Source organism: Cetorhinus maximus, chromosome 17, assembly GCF_964194155.1.
Source record: "Cetorhinus maximus chromosome 17, sCetMax3.hap1.1, whole genome shotgun sequence".
In the NCBI taxonomy this organism is placed as follows: Eukaryota; Metazoa; Chordata; class Chondrichthyes; order Lamniformes; family Cetorhinidae; genus Cetorhinus; species Cetorhinus maximus.
This window is the reverse complement of record NC_135895.1, coordinates 24,766,376-24,783,997: the sequence shown is the minus strand read 5'-3', so window position 1 is coordinate 24,783,997 and position 17,622 is coordinate 24,766,376. Positions and strand designations below refer to the sequence as shown.

At 46.2% G+C, this 17,622-nt stretch overlaps 1 protein-coding gene across 1 annotated transcript in view; it reads right to left on the bottom strand.

The window, feature by feature from the left end:
- The window catches only part of cfap57 (cilia and flagella associated protein 57), a 94,889-nt gene extending 80,270 nt beyond the window's left edge, over nt 1-14,619 (bottom strand). Inside the window, exons 1-2 of the mRNA XM_078560846.1 lie at nt 13,856-14,619; nt 4,405-4,718 (exon numbers count right to left, since the gene is read on the bottom strand). Of these exons, the coding sequence (XP_078416972.1) occupies nt 4,405-4,718; nt 13,856-14,012 (471 nt within the window). The 5' untranslated portion in view covers nt 14,013-14,619. The remainder of the gene's footprint in view (nt 1-4,404; nt 4,719-13,855) is intronic.
- Between the last annotated feature and the right edge of the window lie 3,003 nt (nt 14,620-17,622).

The window sequence follows — 17,622 nt, the reverse complement described above, 5'->3', positions numbered from 1 at the left end:
CTTCCTTCATGCTGATCATAGAGCTCTCTCTGTGTACTTTTAGGAAGAAAAAACTTGAGCACGCCTCATCCTGCTCCACGGAGCGGACTCTGGACTGGAAGATGATCTTGGAGGCCTCCGAGGCAAAGACCGAGGCTTGCTGGCTCTTCACCTCCTGGAGTTCTTTCTTGACATCGACCCCCATCGACTGCAGCCGGATCAAGTTCTGCATGTCTTTCTGGAGTCCAACCTTTGTAATCCCTCTCGAGTTCCTCAATGTTCTGTGGGGTCAGCAGATGCACGTTCAGCTTCCATGTCCCCCTGCTAACCCTCTGGTCTTACTGTAAGTGACAGTCAGCCAGTAGGAGGCAGTGGTCAGAGAAGAACACCGGCTTGACGTCGTTGGATCTGACTGTGAACGCACGGAACACAAACAGGAAGTCTATCCTGGAACAGATGGACCTGTCTGGCCGCGACCAGGTGTATCTATGCTGCGCTCCATCTGCAGGGTTGCTGAAGACGTCATGCAGCTTGGCATCCTTTACTGTTTCCATCAGGGATCTGGACATAGCGTCCAATCTTCTGGCGGCCCTGCCGGATTGTCCAGCCGCATCGATGATGCAGTTGAAGTCACCGCCCAGAATGACCGGCCTGGAGGTCGCCAGCAGCAGTGGGAGCTGCTGAAGGACCACCAGCTGCTCGCTCTTTTGAGCCGGGGCGAACACGTTAATTAACCGGAGTGGAGCATTCTTGTACATTACGTCTGCTATGAGGAGGCGTCCACCTACCACCTCCTTGACCTCAGAGACGGTGAAGTTGCCTCCCCACAGAAGAAGACCCAGGCTGGAGGAACGTGAGTCATTTCCTCCTGACCAGATCGATGGCCCATGGGACCACCATCGTGACCCATTGCCTGTAGGAGCTGAGGTGCGGTATCGCACACTCCTGCAGAAACAGCAGGTCAACTTTGACCTTGGCAAGGTAATCCAAGGTCACAACACATCACGTAGTAGATTTAATGCTACGCACATTTATGGATACAATCTTTATCCCCATTTTTAAAGCATTTTGTCGCTTATCAAACCTGTTGTCTTTGAGAGTTCCAGACCTTTGGTCTGCTCCTGCATACCCATAGTGTTCACAAACTGTCTCACTTTGGATGGGCTGAGGAAACTGTCCTGAACCACCCCATTGGAAATGTTCCACTCAGGTGGCATCTGGGGGTTCGTGCAAGGAACGAGCTTTGAATTGTTCTCTGTTGAAGAAGTCTCTCCGATCCACTTCCCCTCTGGTCGTTGCTGCTCCCGGCTTCCCGGAGCTGGCATGCGCTGGCCTCTTCAAGTTGTGGGCAAAGTTGGGGTGCGCTGATCTCCTCATTGTCCCCAATGTTCTGGAGCTTGGGTGTCTCATCCTTGACCTCCCTAGAGCTTTGCCGCTCCTTCTGTTGGTGCCACCCTTGCCCTTCTTTGTCCGAAGAGCAGCAGCCCTTGTCATCCGTGTCGGATGGGAGGCGGATCTAGCCACCCGTCTGGGAAGTGGCTTGGTCCCTTCTTAGCCCCTTCTTCTTTTTAGCCCTCTTCACCAGCTGCCACTTCCCCTGTTGATTTTCTGCTGGTTCATCCTCCATTGATTCGCTCTGCTGAGGGGTGGGAGGTTCAGGGGATAGTGCAGTTGTTTGGTTGTCTGCTGCCTCAATCTTTTCCTTCATCTTGTCTCTCTCCATGTCCTCCTTTGTCCTGTTGTGCTCGCTGGAGGCCTTGGTGGTTGGGGGGGTTGCAAGTGTCCTTGGTAGCAGTGACACTAAACATTTAATCTGCTTCCCCCTCGTTGGTTTTGGCCACCTGTGCATAAGTGAGGTAGCATTTGGGGCAGGTCTTGTAGAGGTGCCTGACTTGCCACACAGGTTGCAGTACTTAGTCTGTTTGCAGTCCTTTGTTTGGTGCCCTTGCTGCTTGCAATTCTTGCAGAGGATGGCGTTGCAGTTAGCCGCCACATGACCACACTTGCCGCATGAGCGACAAAGTTTGGGCTGCCCAGCGTAGACAAGGTAGCCGCGGCTTCCCCCAATAGCGAAGCTGGAAGGAGGGTGGAGGATGGCTCCCTTACCAAGCGCCTTGAGTGTGACCTTGACCTGGCATTTGCTGGTCCAAATCCTGAAGGCGTCTTTAACCTCGGTGCAGTTGCCAACCTTGTCGATGTACTTGACGAGGAAGGCGAGCACATCGGTGACAAGGACTTGCGGGATGAAGGGGTGCACAGTCACCACACGGTCCCGTTGCAATGGCAGAGCAAAGAGTGGCTCCACTGTCAGGATCCTCATCTGCGGCTGGTCTCTCTTTTCCTTGAACACCTTCAGGAACTTGACGCAGGCAGCAACATTCTTGAAGGTCACGTTGAAGTGTCCAGCGCTGGGGAAGTCCTGCAGGCAGTAGATCTCCGCGGCTTCAAATTCACACGACTCCAAAAAGGATTTGCTTAATGAAGAAGGCATGATCCATGGGTGTTTGTCCTTCGCTGTCCGTCTCCGCCACCCTAATGGTATTACGTACCCCCCGGTTTGGGGCTCGACTGGTTATAGCCATCGCCTCACTACACTTGATCTTAGTCAAAAGGCCAAGTAGTTGGACCGTGCTGTACCACCTATCCCTCATGGAAAAATTTATGCAGAGAAACACCTTTGACCACAAATCCATCAGGCAGTGGTCGGCACGTAATGTCCTAAAGGCCCTGCGGGAAAAGGAGAGGGTGGATCCTGTCGAATGGTTCCCCGAGCAGGCTGTCAAAGTCATTCGGCAGAATACCTCATCACCAGAACTTTCTAACAAGCACCAAGATGTAGCTTGGCTGGTGGTGAGAAAGGCCCTCCCCGTCAGATCCTTCCTACACGTCAGGAATCTCACCTCCTCTGCATCTCGAGGTGGCTGTGGTGGGGAAGAGACTGTTGTTCACCTCCTTGTTGAATGTGCCTTTGCAAAGAAGGTCTGAAAAGAGATGCAGTGGTTTTTGTCGAGGTTCATCCCGAGCAGTTCTGTGACACAGGGCTCTGTGCTCTACGGGCTGTTCCCAGGGACACACACCGAGACAAACATCAACTGCAACTGGAGGATCATCAACTCAGTGACAGATGCTCTTTGGTCTGCCCGAAATTTGTTGGTCTTCCAGTGCAAAGAGTTGTCCCCGACCGAGTGTTGCAGACTGGCACATTCCAAGGTCCAGGACTACATGCTGAGGGATGCAGTAAAGCTTGGGTCAGCTGCCGCAAGGCGCAGTGAAGAAGGGTCGCTGTCTAAGACCTTTCTGCCATAGTGCACTGAGGGGCTGGGAATTGCAAAGACCCCTTGGGCTGTACGACTCACAAATATCATATGTAGTGAATATTAAATGTATCATAATTGTATTGAAGCACCTCAGAGTGCAATATAATGTATGTAGATAGTGCAATGGGATTGGAGTTGTCTGCCTGTCTGTAATGACCACATTGAAATGACTGTAATATTCATTGATTGTATTGAAGCACTTTGTGATCTATGTGTAAAAGTTGAATATGATTGCACTTTTTGTGATGGCCATTTAGAAATGTTTCGTAATGTTCTTTCTGATATTTTATGAATAAAGTATATTTTTCCAAAAAAAAACTCTCAGCAGGCGAGACTTCCGTCTTTGAGGTCCTTAATCCTGGGGAAGGCTCACCGCTGCCCAATTAAGTGCCTGATTGGCACTTAATTCAGTGGGCCTTCCTGAAAAGAGGTGACGCAGGACTCTCGTCAGCTCTCCAGCTGATGTGCGAGACCCCGTCACCTGAATTAAATGTCTACACTTGAACCCTGAAATTTTAACTCAGGCACATGGGAGCTGAGAGGGACAGCAAACCATCCTGACTTCAATGGAATGAGGCCTGGGTTATTTTATCTTCATGGTTTCATTCACATGCTTTCGATCATTGCCATGCATAACTGGCCGGTGATGTAATGAAGAGAATGAGCTTTTTAAAATATCTGAGCAATGGGATTAAGGAAGGATTTCCACTTTCTCTCTCTCCCAAGTTGAAAGTAGGAAGAGGGGAAATAATGTCAACTATCATACTCATTATGTGAATCTAGTTTTACTTATTCTCTCATTTAAGTTTAAATATAGTGGAAAATATTAAATATATGGTCAAGACTGTCAGAGAAAGAGAAAGATTTTGCATTTCGCTAAATCTTCCCTTCTACTTTGTAATTGTTTTAGTAGTTTTTCATGAAACAAATATAAAAGTGGATCCAGACTTCAGCACTGACATGAATGCCGACTGATCCTTGATCCCAAATCCTGATGGAAAGCTTTGTAAATTAGAAACATATTTCAGTTTGAATTAATAGTCAGCTTTCTAAATAAATTAGAAATAATGGTAACTGAAGTTAATGGCATGGATTAACCAAAAATTACCTGGTAAATAGGATTTGTGTTAGTTGTAGTTTTCATAACACCAATGATTTTCTGTTTCTTCCATAAGCAGTAGATCAGTGTCCAATCAGGTTTCCCAGACTGCGCAATCAGGTACTTGGAGTCTGGCGAGAAGGCAATATTGACAAACTCCTGAGCCTGAAGATCATTCACACTTAGTAACTTTTTCTTTCTACTTTGATCATGCTGTATATCGTATATAGCCACTGTGGCTTTTTCACCCTTTTCAGAAATGGCCAGATATCGTCGATTGGGACTAAGGGCAAGGGCCAACATCCCTTGGCTTTTTTCAGAGCCTGAATTCAACAATACAACACAAATATAGGTTATTAGTCAATGCCCTTTAATATCTGTAGAATATTAATTATGAATATCTGTAGAATCATGATGGCATATAGTATGGCAAGATCAAAAGTAGAATCTTGCATTTTCTTTAATGGAGAGAGGAAAATTGGATGCGTTGATATAGAACAGACAGTCTGGAAGGAAAGTGTATTAGTTGTACAAGTGCACTACATAACAGAATTCAGATTGTAGCATGTCCCACATACAACAAGCTTATGATGTCAGCTGAGCCACCTAGACAGGGCTGTTTGGCAGATGGGAGCTGCTTTTAATGGAAAGTCAATACATGAGCCGTTCCACCTTTTTTTATTCATTCATGGGACGTGGGCTTCGCTGGCTGAGCCAGCATTTATTGCCCATAAGAAGGTGGTGGTGAGCTGCCTTCTTGAAACACCGCAGTCCCTGTAGTGTAGGTACACCCACAGTGCTGTTAGGGAGGAAGTTCCAGGATTTTGACCCAGCGACGATGAAGGGACGGCAATATATTTCCAAGTCAAGATGGTGAAATGTTGGAGGGGAACTTCCAGGTGGTGTTCCCATGTGCCTGATGCCCTTGTCCTTCTAGATGGTCATGGGTTTGGAAGGTGCTGTTAAAGGAGCCTTGGTGAATTCCTGTCTTGCATCTTGTAGGTGGTACATACTGCTGCTACTGTGCGTCGGTGGTGGAGGGTGTGAATGTTGTGGATGTGGTGCCAATCAAGTGGGCTGCTTTGTCCTGGATGGTGTCAAGCTTCTTGAGTGTTGTGGGAGCTACACTCATCCAGGCAAGTGGGGAGTATTCCATCACACTCCTGACTTGTGCCTTGTCGATGTTGGACAGGCTTTGGGGTGTCAGGAGGCGAGTTACTCGTCGTACGATTCCTAGCCTCTGATCTGCTCTTGTAGCTACAGTATTTATATGGCTGGTCCAGTTCAGTTTATGGTCAATGCTAACCCACAGGATGTTGATAGTGGGGGATTCAGTGATGGCAATGACATTGACCATCAAGAAATGATGGTTGGATTCTCTCTTGCTGGGGATGGTCATGGCCTGACACTTGTGTGGCGCGAATGTTACTTGCCACTTGTCAGCCCAAGCCTGGATATTGTCCAGGTCTTGCTGCATTTGGACATAGACTGCTTTAGTATCTGAGGAGTCACGAATGGTGCTGAACATTGTGCAATCATCAGTGAACATCCCCACTTCTAACCTTATCATGGAAGGAAGGTCATTTATGAAGCAGCTGAAGATGGTTGGGCCGAGGACACTACCCTGAGGAACTCCTGCCGTGATGTCCTGGAGTGGAGATGACTGACCTCCAACAATCACAACCATCTTCCTTTGTGCGAGGTATGACTCCAACCAGCGGAGAGTTTTCCCACTGATTCCCATTGACTCCAGTTTTGCTAGGGCTCCTTGATGCCACACTCTGTCAAATGCTGCCTTGACATCAAGGGCAGTCACTCTCATCTCACCTCTAGAGTTCAGCTCTTTTGTCCATGTTTAAACCAGGGCTGTAATGAGGTCAGGAGCTGAGTGGCCCTGGCGGAACCCAAACTCAGAACAGTGAGCAGGTTATTGCTAAGCAATTGCTGCTTATAGCACTGTTGATGACCCCTTCCATTACTTAACTGTTGATGGAGAGTAGACTGGTGGGGTGGTAATTGGCCAGGTTGGATTTGTCCTGCTTTTTGTGTACAGGACATACGTGGGCAATCTTCCACATAGCCGGGTAGATGCCAGTGTTGTACTGGAACAGCTTGGCTAGGGGCACAGCAAGTTCTGGAGCACAAGTCTTCAGTACTATTGCTGGAATATTGTCAGGTCCCATAGCCTTTGCAGTATCCAGTGTCTTCAGCCGTTTCTTGATATCGTGTGGAGTGAATCGAATTGGCTGAAGACGGGCATCTGTGGTGATGGGGGCCTCCGAAGGAGGCTGAGATGGATCATCCATTCAGCACTTATGGCTGAAGATTGTAGCAAATGCTTCAACCTTATCTTTTGCACTGATGTGCTGGGCTCCTCCATCATTGAGGATGGGGATATTTGTGGAGCCTCCTCCTCCAGTGAGTTGTTTAATTGTCCACCACCATTCACGACTGGTTGTGGCAGGACTGCATAGCTTAGATTTGATCCATTGGACATGCCATTGACCATCAAGAAGTGATGGTTGGATTCTCTCTTGTTGGCGATAGTCATGGCCTGACACTTGTGTGGCGCGAATGTTACTTGCCCAAGCCCAATGTCAGCCCAAGCCTGGATATTGTACAGGTCTTGCTTCATTTGGACATGAACTGTGATGGTATCTCAGGAGTCATGAATGATGCTGAACATTGTACAATCATCAGCAAACATTCCCAATTCTGACCTTATGGTGGAAGGAAGGTCATTGATGAAGCAGCTGAAGATGGTTGGGCCTAGGACACCACCCGGAGGAACACCTGCAGTGATGTCCTGGAATTGAGATGATTGACTTTCAACGGCCACAACCATCTTCCTTTGGGCGAGGCATGACTCCAACCAGCAGAGAGTTTTCCCCCTGATTCTCACTGGCTATAATTTTGCTAGGGCTCCTTGATGCCACACTCGGTCAAATGCTGCCTTGATGTCAAAGGCAGTCACTCTCACCTCACCTTGGGAGTTCAGCTCTTTCGTCCATGTTTGAACCAAGGCTGTACTGAAGTCAGGAGCTGAGTGGCCCTAGCAGAACCCAAACTGAGCGTCAGTGAGCAGGTTATTGCTAAACATGTGCCGCTTGATAGCACTGTTGCTGACGCCTTCAATCACTTTACTGGTGATGGAGGATGGACTGATGGGGCAGTAATTGACCGGGTTGGATTTGTCCTGCTTTTTGTGTACAGGACATACCAAGGCAACTTTCCACATTGTCGGGTAAATGCTAGTGTTGTAGCTGTACTGTACAGCTTAGCTAGATGCACAACAAGTTCTGGAACACAAGTCTTCAGTACTATTCCCGGAATATTGTCAGGTCCCATAGCTTTTACAGTATCCAGTGCCTTCGGCCATTTCTTGATATCACGTGGAGTGAATCAAATTGGCTGAAGACTGGCATCGGCAATGCTGGGAACCTCTGGAGGAGGCTGAGATGGACCATCCACTCGGCACTTCTGGCTGAAGATTGTTGCAAATGTTTCAGCCTTATCTTTTGCACTGACGTGCTGGGCTCCCCCATCATTGAGATTAGGGATATTTGTGGAGCCGCCTCCTCCAATGAGTTTTTAAATTGTCCACCATCATTCACAACTGGATGTGGCACTGCAGAGCTTAGATCTGACCTGTTGGTTGTGGAATCATTTGTTGCTTATTCTGTTTGCACTCAAGTAGTCCCATGTTGTAGCTTCACCAGGTCGACACCTCATTTTTAGGTGTGCCTGGTGGTGCTGCTGCTGGCATGCGCTCCTGCACTCTTCATTAAACCAGAGTTGATCCCCTGGCTTAGTGGTAATGGTAGAGTGGGGGGATATGCCAGATTATGAGGTTACAGATTGTGGTTGAGTACAATTCTGCTGCTTTTGGTGGCCCATAGTGCTTCATGGCTATCCAGTCTTGAGTTGCTAAATCTGTTCAAAGCCTATCCCAATTAGCACGGTGGTAGTGCCACACAACACAGCTGCTCTGGCAAATTTTCTAGCACCTAGTTTCAGAAGTATTGGGACAAGTTAACTCTTAATCAGAGGTAGTGAGTGGAACTTAATATAGGTGACAGGGGCCTTGCCCGCCAGCAAGAGCTCCAATTTGCCCCTTTTCAGGAAGGCCCGCTGTGTTAACTGACTATAAGACACTTAACAATGTGGCCACAGGCCTTCCCTTTGCTCAAGGACCCTGGGATGGATATCCAGTCTGCCGAGAGCTGCCAGTAAATCACAGGCCAGTCGTTCTTCATTACTCGGCAGCACCACTGGGGAGAAAGTGGCTGCTACCAGTAATGCAACCACCCAAGGGCCAGGGTTGTCGGGTGAACCAGGCCATAGGTGAGGGATGGCAGGAAGGCGTTCACAAGTTGTGAGTTGCGGAGAAGGTTTTTCCACAGCAAGGCAAGGGAATGGATCTCAGCAGTGCCCCCCACCCCACCCTTCCCAATGCCGAGTCCCTTGATCAGGCACTGACTGCCTGACATTGAGGGATGTCCCTGGAAGCGGACAAGCTACCCCAATAGGATTTGCTTTTGAGGCTTCCTGCATGGTGAGTCTCTCGCTGGGTGAATAGCAGTGGCGATGGGTTGAGGGCCTTAAGTGGGTATTAATTGCCCTTCACCAGCCTTCTCACCATGGATTTAATTAGGGCAGAGGCAGGAAGGCATCAGGGTCCATTAAATGACCACTGCCAGCAAACTCACCACTGGGGAGGGCATTAAATTCTGCCCAGTGTGTGGTATTGGGACAAGTTAAAAGGAGGTTTTTTTTTTACAGTAACTTTTCTCAGCTGTATGGAATGCACAAGGGACAGCTAACACACATTGAAGCTGAGAGTTCACCTGCTGCTTGGAACATGCTAAGCAATATAATTGGTGTCTGAAAATGGGGAGGGGTTGTCACTTTTAAGATTTAGTGCCACAAAATTAAACACTGTACACTTCCCACAGATTCCTGTCACGGATGAGTTGGATGAAGAACCATCATCAATTGAGCTCGGGAAGACTACAGACCACCGGAAGGGCACCTGGCAAGGAAGGAATCTCAATCAAACTGCTCAAGCACAGAAAGTCCCATCTATTGCTACACCTTTATGAGCTTCCCCTTTTCTGCAGGAAGGTAGGCTCTGTTCCACAGGAGATGCTTAATACCAAAATCATGAATACAAAAGCAAAAGCTACAGAGGAGACTGCAGTGACCACAGGGGCATCTTACTCCTTAGCATCACAGGGAAGGCCTTTGCTAGGGTTATACTTAAAAGACACCATCCACTCACCAATCAAGCGTAACCAGAAGCACAGTGTGGTTTCCATGCCGGAAGATCTACTGACATGATCTTCTCCATATGCCAGCTACAAGAGAAGTTTAGGGAACAGGGTATACCCCTTTACCTTTACTTTCATCTTACTTTCTCACTGTGCCATTTGACACCGGCAACAGAACAGGGCTAAACAAGATTTTGGGAAAAATTGGCTGTCCACCAAAGCTGCTCAGAAAGACAATTTTATATTATTTATATACATATACTACATATGTAGATATGTGTAAATTTTTGTGTGCATATGTGTCTTCTTATAGATTATTTAAGATGATGAACCAATTCATTAGGATACAACCCTGAATCCTCTCTTTAAAGGGTGAAAAAGAAGTAAAGCTCCCATAACTTTGCTATATTTTTGACTGAATAGCACTTTCTTACAAAGTTAGAGATTTACATTCAGTGTCATAAATATTACCAGGCAGTAAGTGACAATGAAGGGCCCATGTAAGTGACAATGAAGGAGGAGGTGATGTGGTATTGTCACTGGACTAGTGATCCCAAGACCCAGGGTAATGCTCTGGGGTCCCGGGTTCGAATCCCGCCATGGCAGATGGTGATATTTGAATCCAATAAAAGTCTAAAGACTAACATGAAACAATTGTCGGTTGTGGTAAAAACCCATCTGGTTCACTAATGTCCCTTAGGGAAGGAAATCTGTCATCCTTACCTGGTCTGGCCTACTTGTGATCCAGACCCACAGCAATATTGTAACAAACCGCTACAAAGTCACAAAAAAGGAATAAAACCGGACGGACTACCCAGCATCGACCTAGGCACCGGAAACGACAACGGCAAACTCAGTCCTGTCAACGCTGCAAAGTCCTCCTTATTAACATCTGGGGGCTAGTGCCAAAATTGAGAGAGCTGTCTCACAAACTAGTCAAGCAATAGCCTGACATAGTTATCCTTGCAGAATCATACCTTACAGATAATGTTCCAGACACCACCATCACCATCCCTGGGTATGTCCTGTCTGACCGGCAGGACAGACCCAGCAGAGGTGGCAGCACAGTGGTATACAGTTGGGAGGGAATTGCCCTGGGAGTCCTCAACATTGACTCTGGACCCCAATGAAGTCTCATGGCATCAGGTCAAACATGGGCAAGGAAATCTCCTGCTGATTGCCACGTACTGCCTTCAGCTGATGAATCAATGCTCCTCCATGTTGAACACCACTTGGAGGAAGCACTGAGGGTGGCAAGGGCGCAGAATGTGCTCTGGGCGGGGGACTTCAATGTCCATCACCAAGAGTGGCTCGACAGCGCCACTACTGACTGAGCTGGCCGACTCCTAAGGGACATAGCTGCTAGACTGGGTCTGCAGTGGGTGGTGAGGGAACCAACAAGATAGAAAAGCATACTTGACCTCATCCTCACCAACCTACCTACCATAAATGCATCTGTCCATGACAGGATTAGTAAGAGTGATCACCTCACAGTCCTTGTGAAGACAAGTCCCACCTGCACATTAAGGATATCCTCATCGTGTTGTGTGGCACTACCATCGTGCTAAATGGGATAGATTTTGAACAGATCTAGCAACTAAAGACTGGGCATGCCTGAGGTGCTGTGGGCCATCAGCAGCAGCAGAACTGTACTCGAACACAATCTGTAACCGCATGGCCTGCATATCCCCCACTCTACCATTACCATCAACCCGGGTGATCAACTCTGGCTCAATGAAGAGTGCACAAAGGCATGCCAGGAGCAGCACCAGGCATACCTAAAAATAAGGTGTCAACCTGGTGAAGCTATAACACAGAACTACTGGCCAATTACCGCCCCATCAGTCTACCCTCAATCATCAGTAAAGTAATGGAAGGGGTCATCAATAGTGCTATCAAGCTGCACTTGCTTACAATAACTTGCTCACTGATACCCAGTTTGGGTTCCGCCAGGGCCACTCAGCTCCTGACCTCATTACAGTCTTGGTTCAAACATGGACGAAAGAGTTGAACTCCCGAGTTGAGGTGAGAGTGACTGCCCTTGACATGAAGGCAGCATTTGACAGAGTGTGGTATCAAGGAGCCCTAGCAAAACTGAAGTCAATGGAAATCAGCGGGAAAATTCTCTGCTGTTAGAGTCATACCTAGCACAAAGGAAGATGATTGTGGTTGTTGGAGGTCAGTCATCTCAGCTCCAGGACATCATTGCAGGAGTTCCTCAGAGTGGTGTCCTCAGCCCAACCACCTTCAGCTGCTTCATCAATGACCTTCCTTCCAACATAAGGTCAGAAGTGGGGATGTTCGCTGATGATTGCACAATGTTCAGCACCATTCGCGACTCCTCAGATACTGAAGTAGTCTATGTCCACATGCAGCAAGACCTGGCCAATATCCAGGCTTGGGCTGACAAGTGGCAAGTAACCACGCAAGTGTCATGCAATGACCATCTCCAACAAGAGAGAATCCAACCATCGCCCCTTGACATTCAATGGCATTACCATCACTGAATCCCCCACTATCAACATCCTGGGGGTTACCATTGACCGTAAACTGAACTGGACCAGCCATATAAATACTGTGGCTACAAGAGCAGGTCAGAGGCTCAGAATCCTGCGACGAGTAATCCACCTCCTGACTCCCCAAAGCCTGTCCACCATCTACAAGGCACAAGTCAGGATTGTGATGGAATACTCCCCACTTGCCTGGATGAGTGTAGCTCCCACAACACTCAAGAAGCTTGACAACATCCAAGACAAAGCAGCTCACTTGATTGGCACCACATCCACAAACATTCACTCCCTCCGTCACCGAAACACAGTAGCAGCAGCGTGTGCCATCTACAAGATGCACTGTAGGAATTCACCAAGATTCCTTCGACAGCATCTTCCACTACCATCTAGAAGGACAAGGGCGGCAGAAAGATGGGAACACCACCACCTGGAGGTTCCCTTCCAAGACACTGACCATCCTGACTTGGAAATATATCGCCATTCCTTCACTGTCACTGGTTCAAAATCCTGGAACTTCCTCCCTAACTGCACTGTGGGTGTACCTACACCACATGGACTGCAGCGGTTCAAGAAGGCAGCTCACCACCACCTTCTCAAGGGCACCTAGGGATGGGCAATAAATGCTGGCCCAGTCAGCAAAGCCCACATCCCATGGATGAATAAAAACAAAAATACATAGGAACTACAAAGATATACGCAAAACTTTAAAGACAAATTAAGTTTTGAGGTGCAGGCAACAGCATAAACTATAACAGTGAAGACTGCAATGTTATTGTATATGAAGCCAAAGGTTAAGTTATTCTTTAAAATGAGCCCGTTCCTATGTTTTTAGTAATAAGTACTATTGGTAATAAACTTAAAATAAATCAGAGTAGCTGAAATTATTGGGTTTCCTAAAAGGTGTAAAATTGGTATTCCCTCAATGGCTTAGCAGGTTAATGCAGGGAGTAGCTGAGAAATGAAGGCTGGAAAAGTTCCATTCTTGATTCCTGGCCTGGTCAGTCAATATCAACTGGGTCAGCAACCAGGTCTTTACAACTGACCTTGACACCCAGAGTTAAGGAAAGATCAAAGAGGATTCCTGCTCCTAATTTCAATCCAACAATCTTTGCTGGAATTGCAAGCGTGGACTTGTAATGAAGGAAAGGATCGGCTTAACCTTTGCCTGCTAGGGGCTTTGGCAAACACCAAGGAGGCTTGTAAAAGTCTTAAGGATGATACAAGTGGCAGATAATTGAGAGATAATACACTTGGGGAGAGACAGAGAAAAGAGGCAGCCTTTACATGATGTAAAGTTGTTGAAGGTTTGCGGATGAATAAAGAAACCAGGAGATTTAAATATAACTTCCTGCAAACTGCCAACTAACACCATCACCTGTAAGTTCCCCTCCAAGTTACAGTGTCCTGACTTGGAACATTGTTCCTTCATTGTCGCTGTATCAAAATCCTGGAACTCCCTCCCTAAAAGCACTGTGGGTGTGCCTACACCACATGGACTGCAGAGTTCAAGAAAGTAGCTCACCTTCTCAAGGGCAGTTGGGGATGGCTAAATTAATGCTGACCTAGCCAGCAATGCCCATATTCCAAGAATAAAGAAAAGAAATGAAGGCTTTCACTTTTCTTTATTTCTTACATTGTTCACAATTAATGAGCCATTCTGTACTATATAAAGCCTCTTACCTGGAAAAAATTTCTGCCATTTCTGGTCGATGTTGTAACGCACACAGCTGCTCCCAGCTGGGAACATTATGCTTTGATCATCAAAGTAAAAAACATTATTAACAACAGAGGCTTGTAATCCAAAAATGTAATGGGCCTGAATCATTGGGGTACTCATGGTGAACTGTCTGGTAGGATTCTCCTTTTTAATACTTCTTTTTCTTTCTATACTTCTCTGTATAAATCTTGCTATTAAACTACACCTCCAAATACTAACACACGCTCCAGCTCATATACATTCTCTTTATTTATGGCCTTTATATACTATGTAACTTTCTCATCCTATCTTCTTACACTTTCTTCTACAAGTTGTCACTATTGCTACATGCTTTATGCCTCTCCTAACACTGTCCAAATCTCTTTTTCACATATTCTCTGATGTATTTTGTGCCTGTCATAGACTTTTTAACATTATCTCTGCCTGCCTCTCACGCTCATAAGCACACTGTTTAAATCCTACTCTTTGGCTGAGTCACTCAAGCATACTCTGTACCATTTTAGCACAATGACTTTCCCCCACTCTGCCTCTATTGTCCTAACAGTCTACCTCTGGGTGCTCTCTCTAAAATTATCACCTCTCTATGACTTTTTCACTCACTCTATCACTCTCTAACACTCGGCCTCTAGTGTACTCTCTCTCTATCACTATCGATCACTCACTTTCACAGTCTCCATCTCTCTATCGCTCAATTTTCACCCTCTCTTGTACACTCTGACTCTCCGAACGCTTCTTGCTGTTGTAAATAACGCCGTTACCATGGACACCGACCGGAAGTCATCTGTAACCAACCGGAAATGGGCATCGCATGGAATTGTGGGAATTGTAGTTCGGCGACTTGGTGACCGTGATGACCGTCCCGGCGCGGCGCCGTCACTGAAGCTCTGCTTCCCCAGCCTATAATGGGGGGGAATGCACTGAGTCAGATTGTTTCTGTTGTTCTTGCAGAGGGTCAGCACGGAAAGGGTGGGCCGAATAGTCCAGCTCCCACTGAGCTGTAACCATTCTGTGTCACTCAGTTAGTGCCTTGTGTAATCCAGTCATAATGACCATCAGATGGCAGGCAAGAGATTCCTCTTAGATACAGTTTCACAAACTTTCTCTAGCGTTTCTGGATGTTTGGGGTGAAATCATCACAACACTGAGGAGAATGCATTGAATACTAATTGTATTATAATTGTATTGAAGCACCTCAGAGTGCAAAATGAAGTATGTTGATAACTCCTATCACTCCTATCACTGCTTGCTTGTCCCTACAACCACCCAGCACCCCCCCACCCCACCCTCAACTTCTCTCTCCCCCCACCTTAAACCAGCTTATATTTCACCCCTCTCCTAACTATACTTCAGTTCTGTTGAAGGATCGTGAGGACTCAAAACATCAACTCTTTTCTTCACTGCCGATGCTGCCAGACCTGCTGAGTTTTTCCAGGTAATTTTGTTTTTGTTTTGTGACTCCAATACCATTGTCTGATTGTAATGACCATATTGAAATGATTGTAATGTTCATTGATTGTATTGATGCACCTCGTGATCCATGTGTAAATGTTGAATCTGATTGTACTTTTGTGATGGTGATTTTGAAATGTTTTGGAATGTTCTTCCAGATAATTTATGAATAAAGTATATTTTTCAATAAAAAAACAATACGGAGGAGAAATATTTCAGTAGCTGTGGTGTGTCATTGCCCAGGGCTCAGGTGTGGTTTCTCATACTTGCCACTCTTCTGCTGCGACCATAAACATGAGTGCTTCCCCATCGCTGTAGGGGACAAAAATATCACTGATGCTGAAATGATCCGCTCTCAAAGGGAAGAACTACTGATAAAATAAAAATCAATCAAGCGGCTGAAGTAACTCGCTGGAATGCTGTCTTTTCACACAGATATGTAATAGAAAACATTTTTATATTCCAGGGTTCAGAAACAAGCTTAATGGGTTGAAAATTTATAATGCAATTAGAACAACTTGAAATTGAGTTTTGTTTATTTTCTGTAGTTACCTTCTGTGGCTAACCACTGCCATGTTGGTCATTGATCAATCATGATGTTTTGAAGCACCTTTTTACTGCCATCAAGTGCCTTCTTGAAGGAAAGCAGAATTTCAGATTTGTTGCCTTCAATTATTTTTTAAAAATCTACTCAACAATGCTGTGGAAATTAAAATTTCACTGCTTCAGATGCTGTTGACAGGGCCTTTGACCACATCTGTCCCATTTCCCATACTTCCACTCTCGTCCCTTCCCCTTTCTCCCCTTGTACTCAATGTCTGCCCCACCAGCAAGCACAGGATCTTCCTCCGCCATTTCCACCACCTCCAGCCGTGATGCCACCACCAAATACATCTTTCTTCTCCCTTTTCAGCATTCTAAAGGGACTGTTCTCTCGCGACACCCTGGTTCACTCTCCGATCACCCTCAACATCTTGTTCTTGACCTCGCTACCCTCCTGTGCAAGAGCAGTACATGAAATACCTGCTTTTTATCTCCTCTCTTTTCACTGCCCACAGCCCCTAACATTCCTTCCATATTATAAGTAAAGATAAGTTTTTACTCATCTATATTTTAAACTTTACAGACTATGGATTGATATTAACACCAAAGGTGCACACAACATTCTGAGGGTTACCATTGACCAGAAACTGAACTGGGCCAGCCATATGAATACTGTGGCTGCAAGAGTAGGTCAGAGATTGGGAATTCTGTGGCGAGTAACTCATCTTCTTGTTAATGTTGGAGTCCTGTTCCAATGAAGTGCATTCTTTAGTTTGTATGTGAGAAGAGCTGTTACTAATTGAATTTGTCAATCTACATTTTTCCTAAACTGCTGGTAGGTATCTGATTGACAAGTGCTGGGGATAGTGTCATTAGCGTTAAAGGGGCAAATGCCATTTATGATACATTGTATGTCGGTGCCAGAGAAGTCAGAATGGGCTTGTATTAGCTACAGAGTTGAATTGTTTTGCAAATGTAGTGATTTCTTTGTAGCCACTTTCCTAACATTAGTTGGTTGCTCTGTGATTAATTATCCTTAGAGAATCAGCATTGGGCCTCCAATTTCACCATTACTACTATAAAAATACCTGGAAAAACTCAGCAGGTCTGACAGCATCTGCGGAGAGGAATACAGTTAACGTTTCGAGTCCGTATGACTCTTCAACAGAACTAAGGAAAAATAGAAGAGAGGTGAAATATAAGCTGATTTAAGGGGGGTTGGAACAGGTAGAGCTGGATAGAGGGCCAGTGAAAGGTGGAGATTGCCAAAAGATGTCATAAACAAAAGGACAAAGAGGTGTTGACGTTGGTGATATTAGCTAAGAAATGTGCTAATAGGTGACATTAAGGGTAGAAAGCAGGACGAGCAAGGTACAGATAGCACTAGTGGGGGTGGGGTGGGGGAAAGGGATTGAAATAGGCTAAAAGGTAGAGATAAAACAATGGATGGAAATACATTTAATAATAATGGAAATAGGTGGGAAAAGAAAAATCTATATAAATTATTGGAAAAAAGGGGGATCGGAAAGGGGGTGGGGATGGAGGAGAGAGTTCATGATCTAAAGTTGTTGAACTCAATATTCAGTCTGGAAGGCTGTAAAGTGCCTAGTCGGAAGATGAGGTGCTGTTCCTCCAGTTTGCGTTGAGCTTCACTGGAACATTGCAGCAGGCCAAGGTCAGACATGTGGGCATGAGAGCGGGGTGGAGTGTTGAAATGGCAAGCGACAGGGAGGTCTGG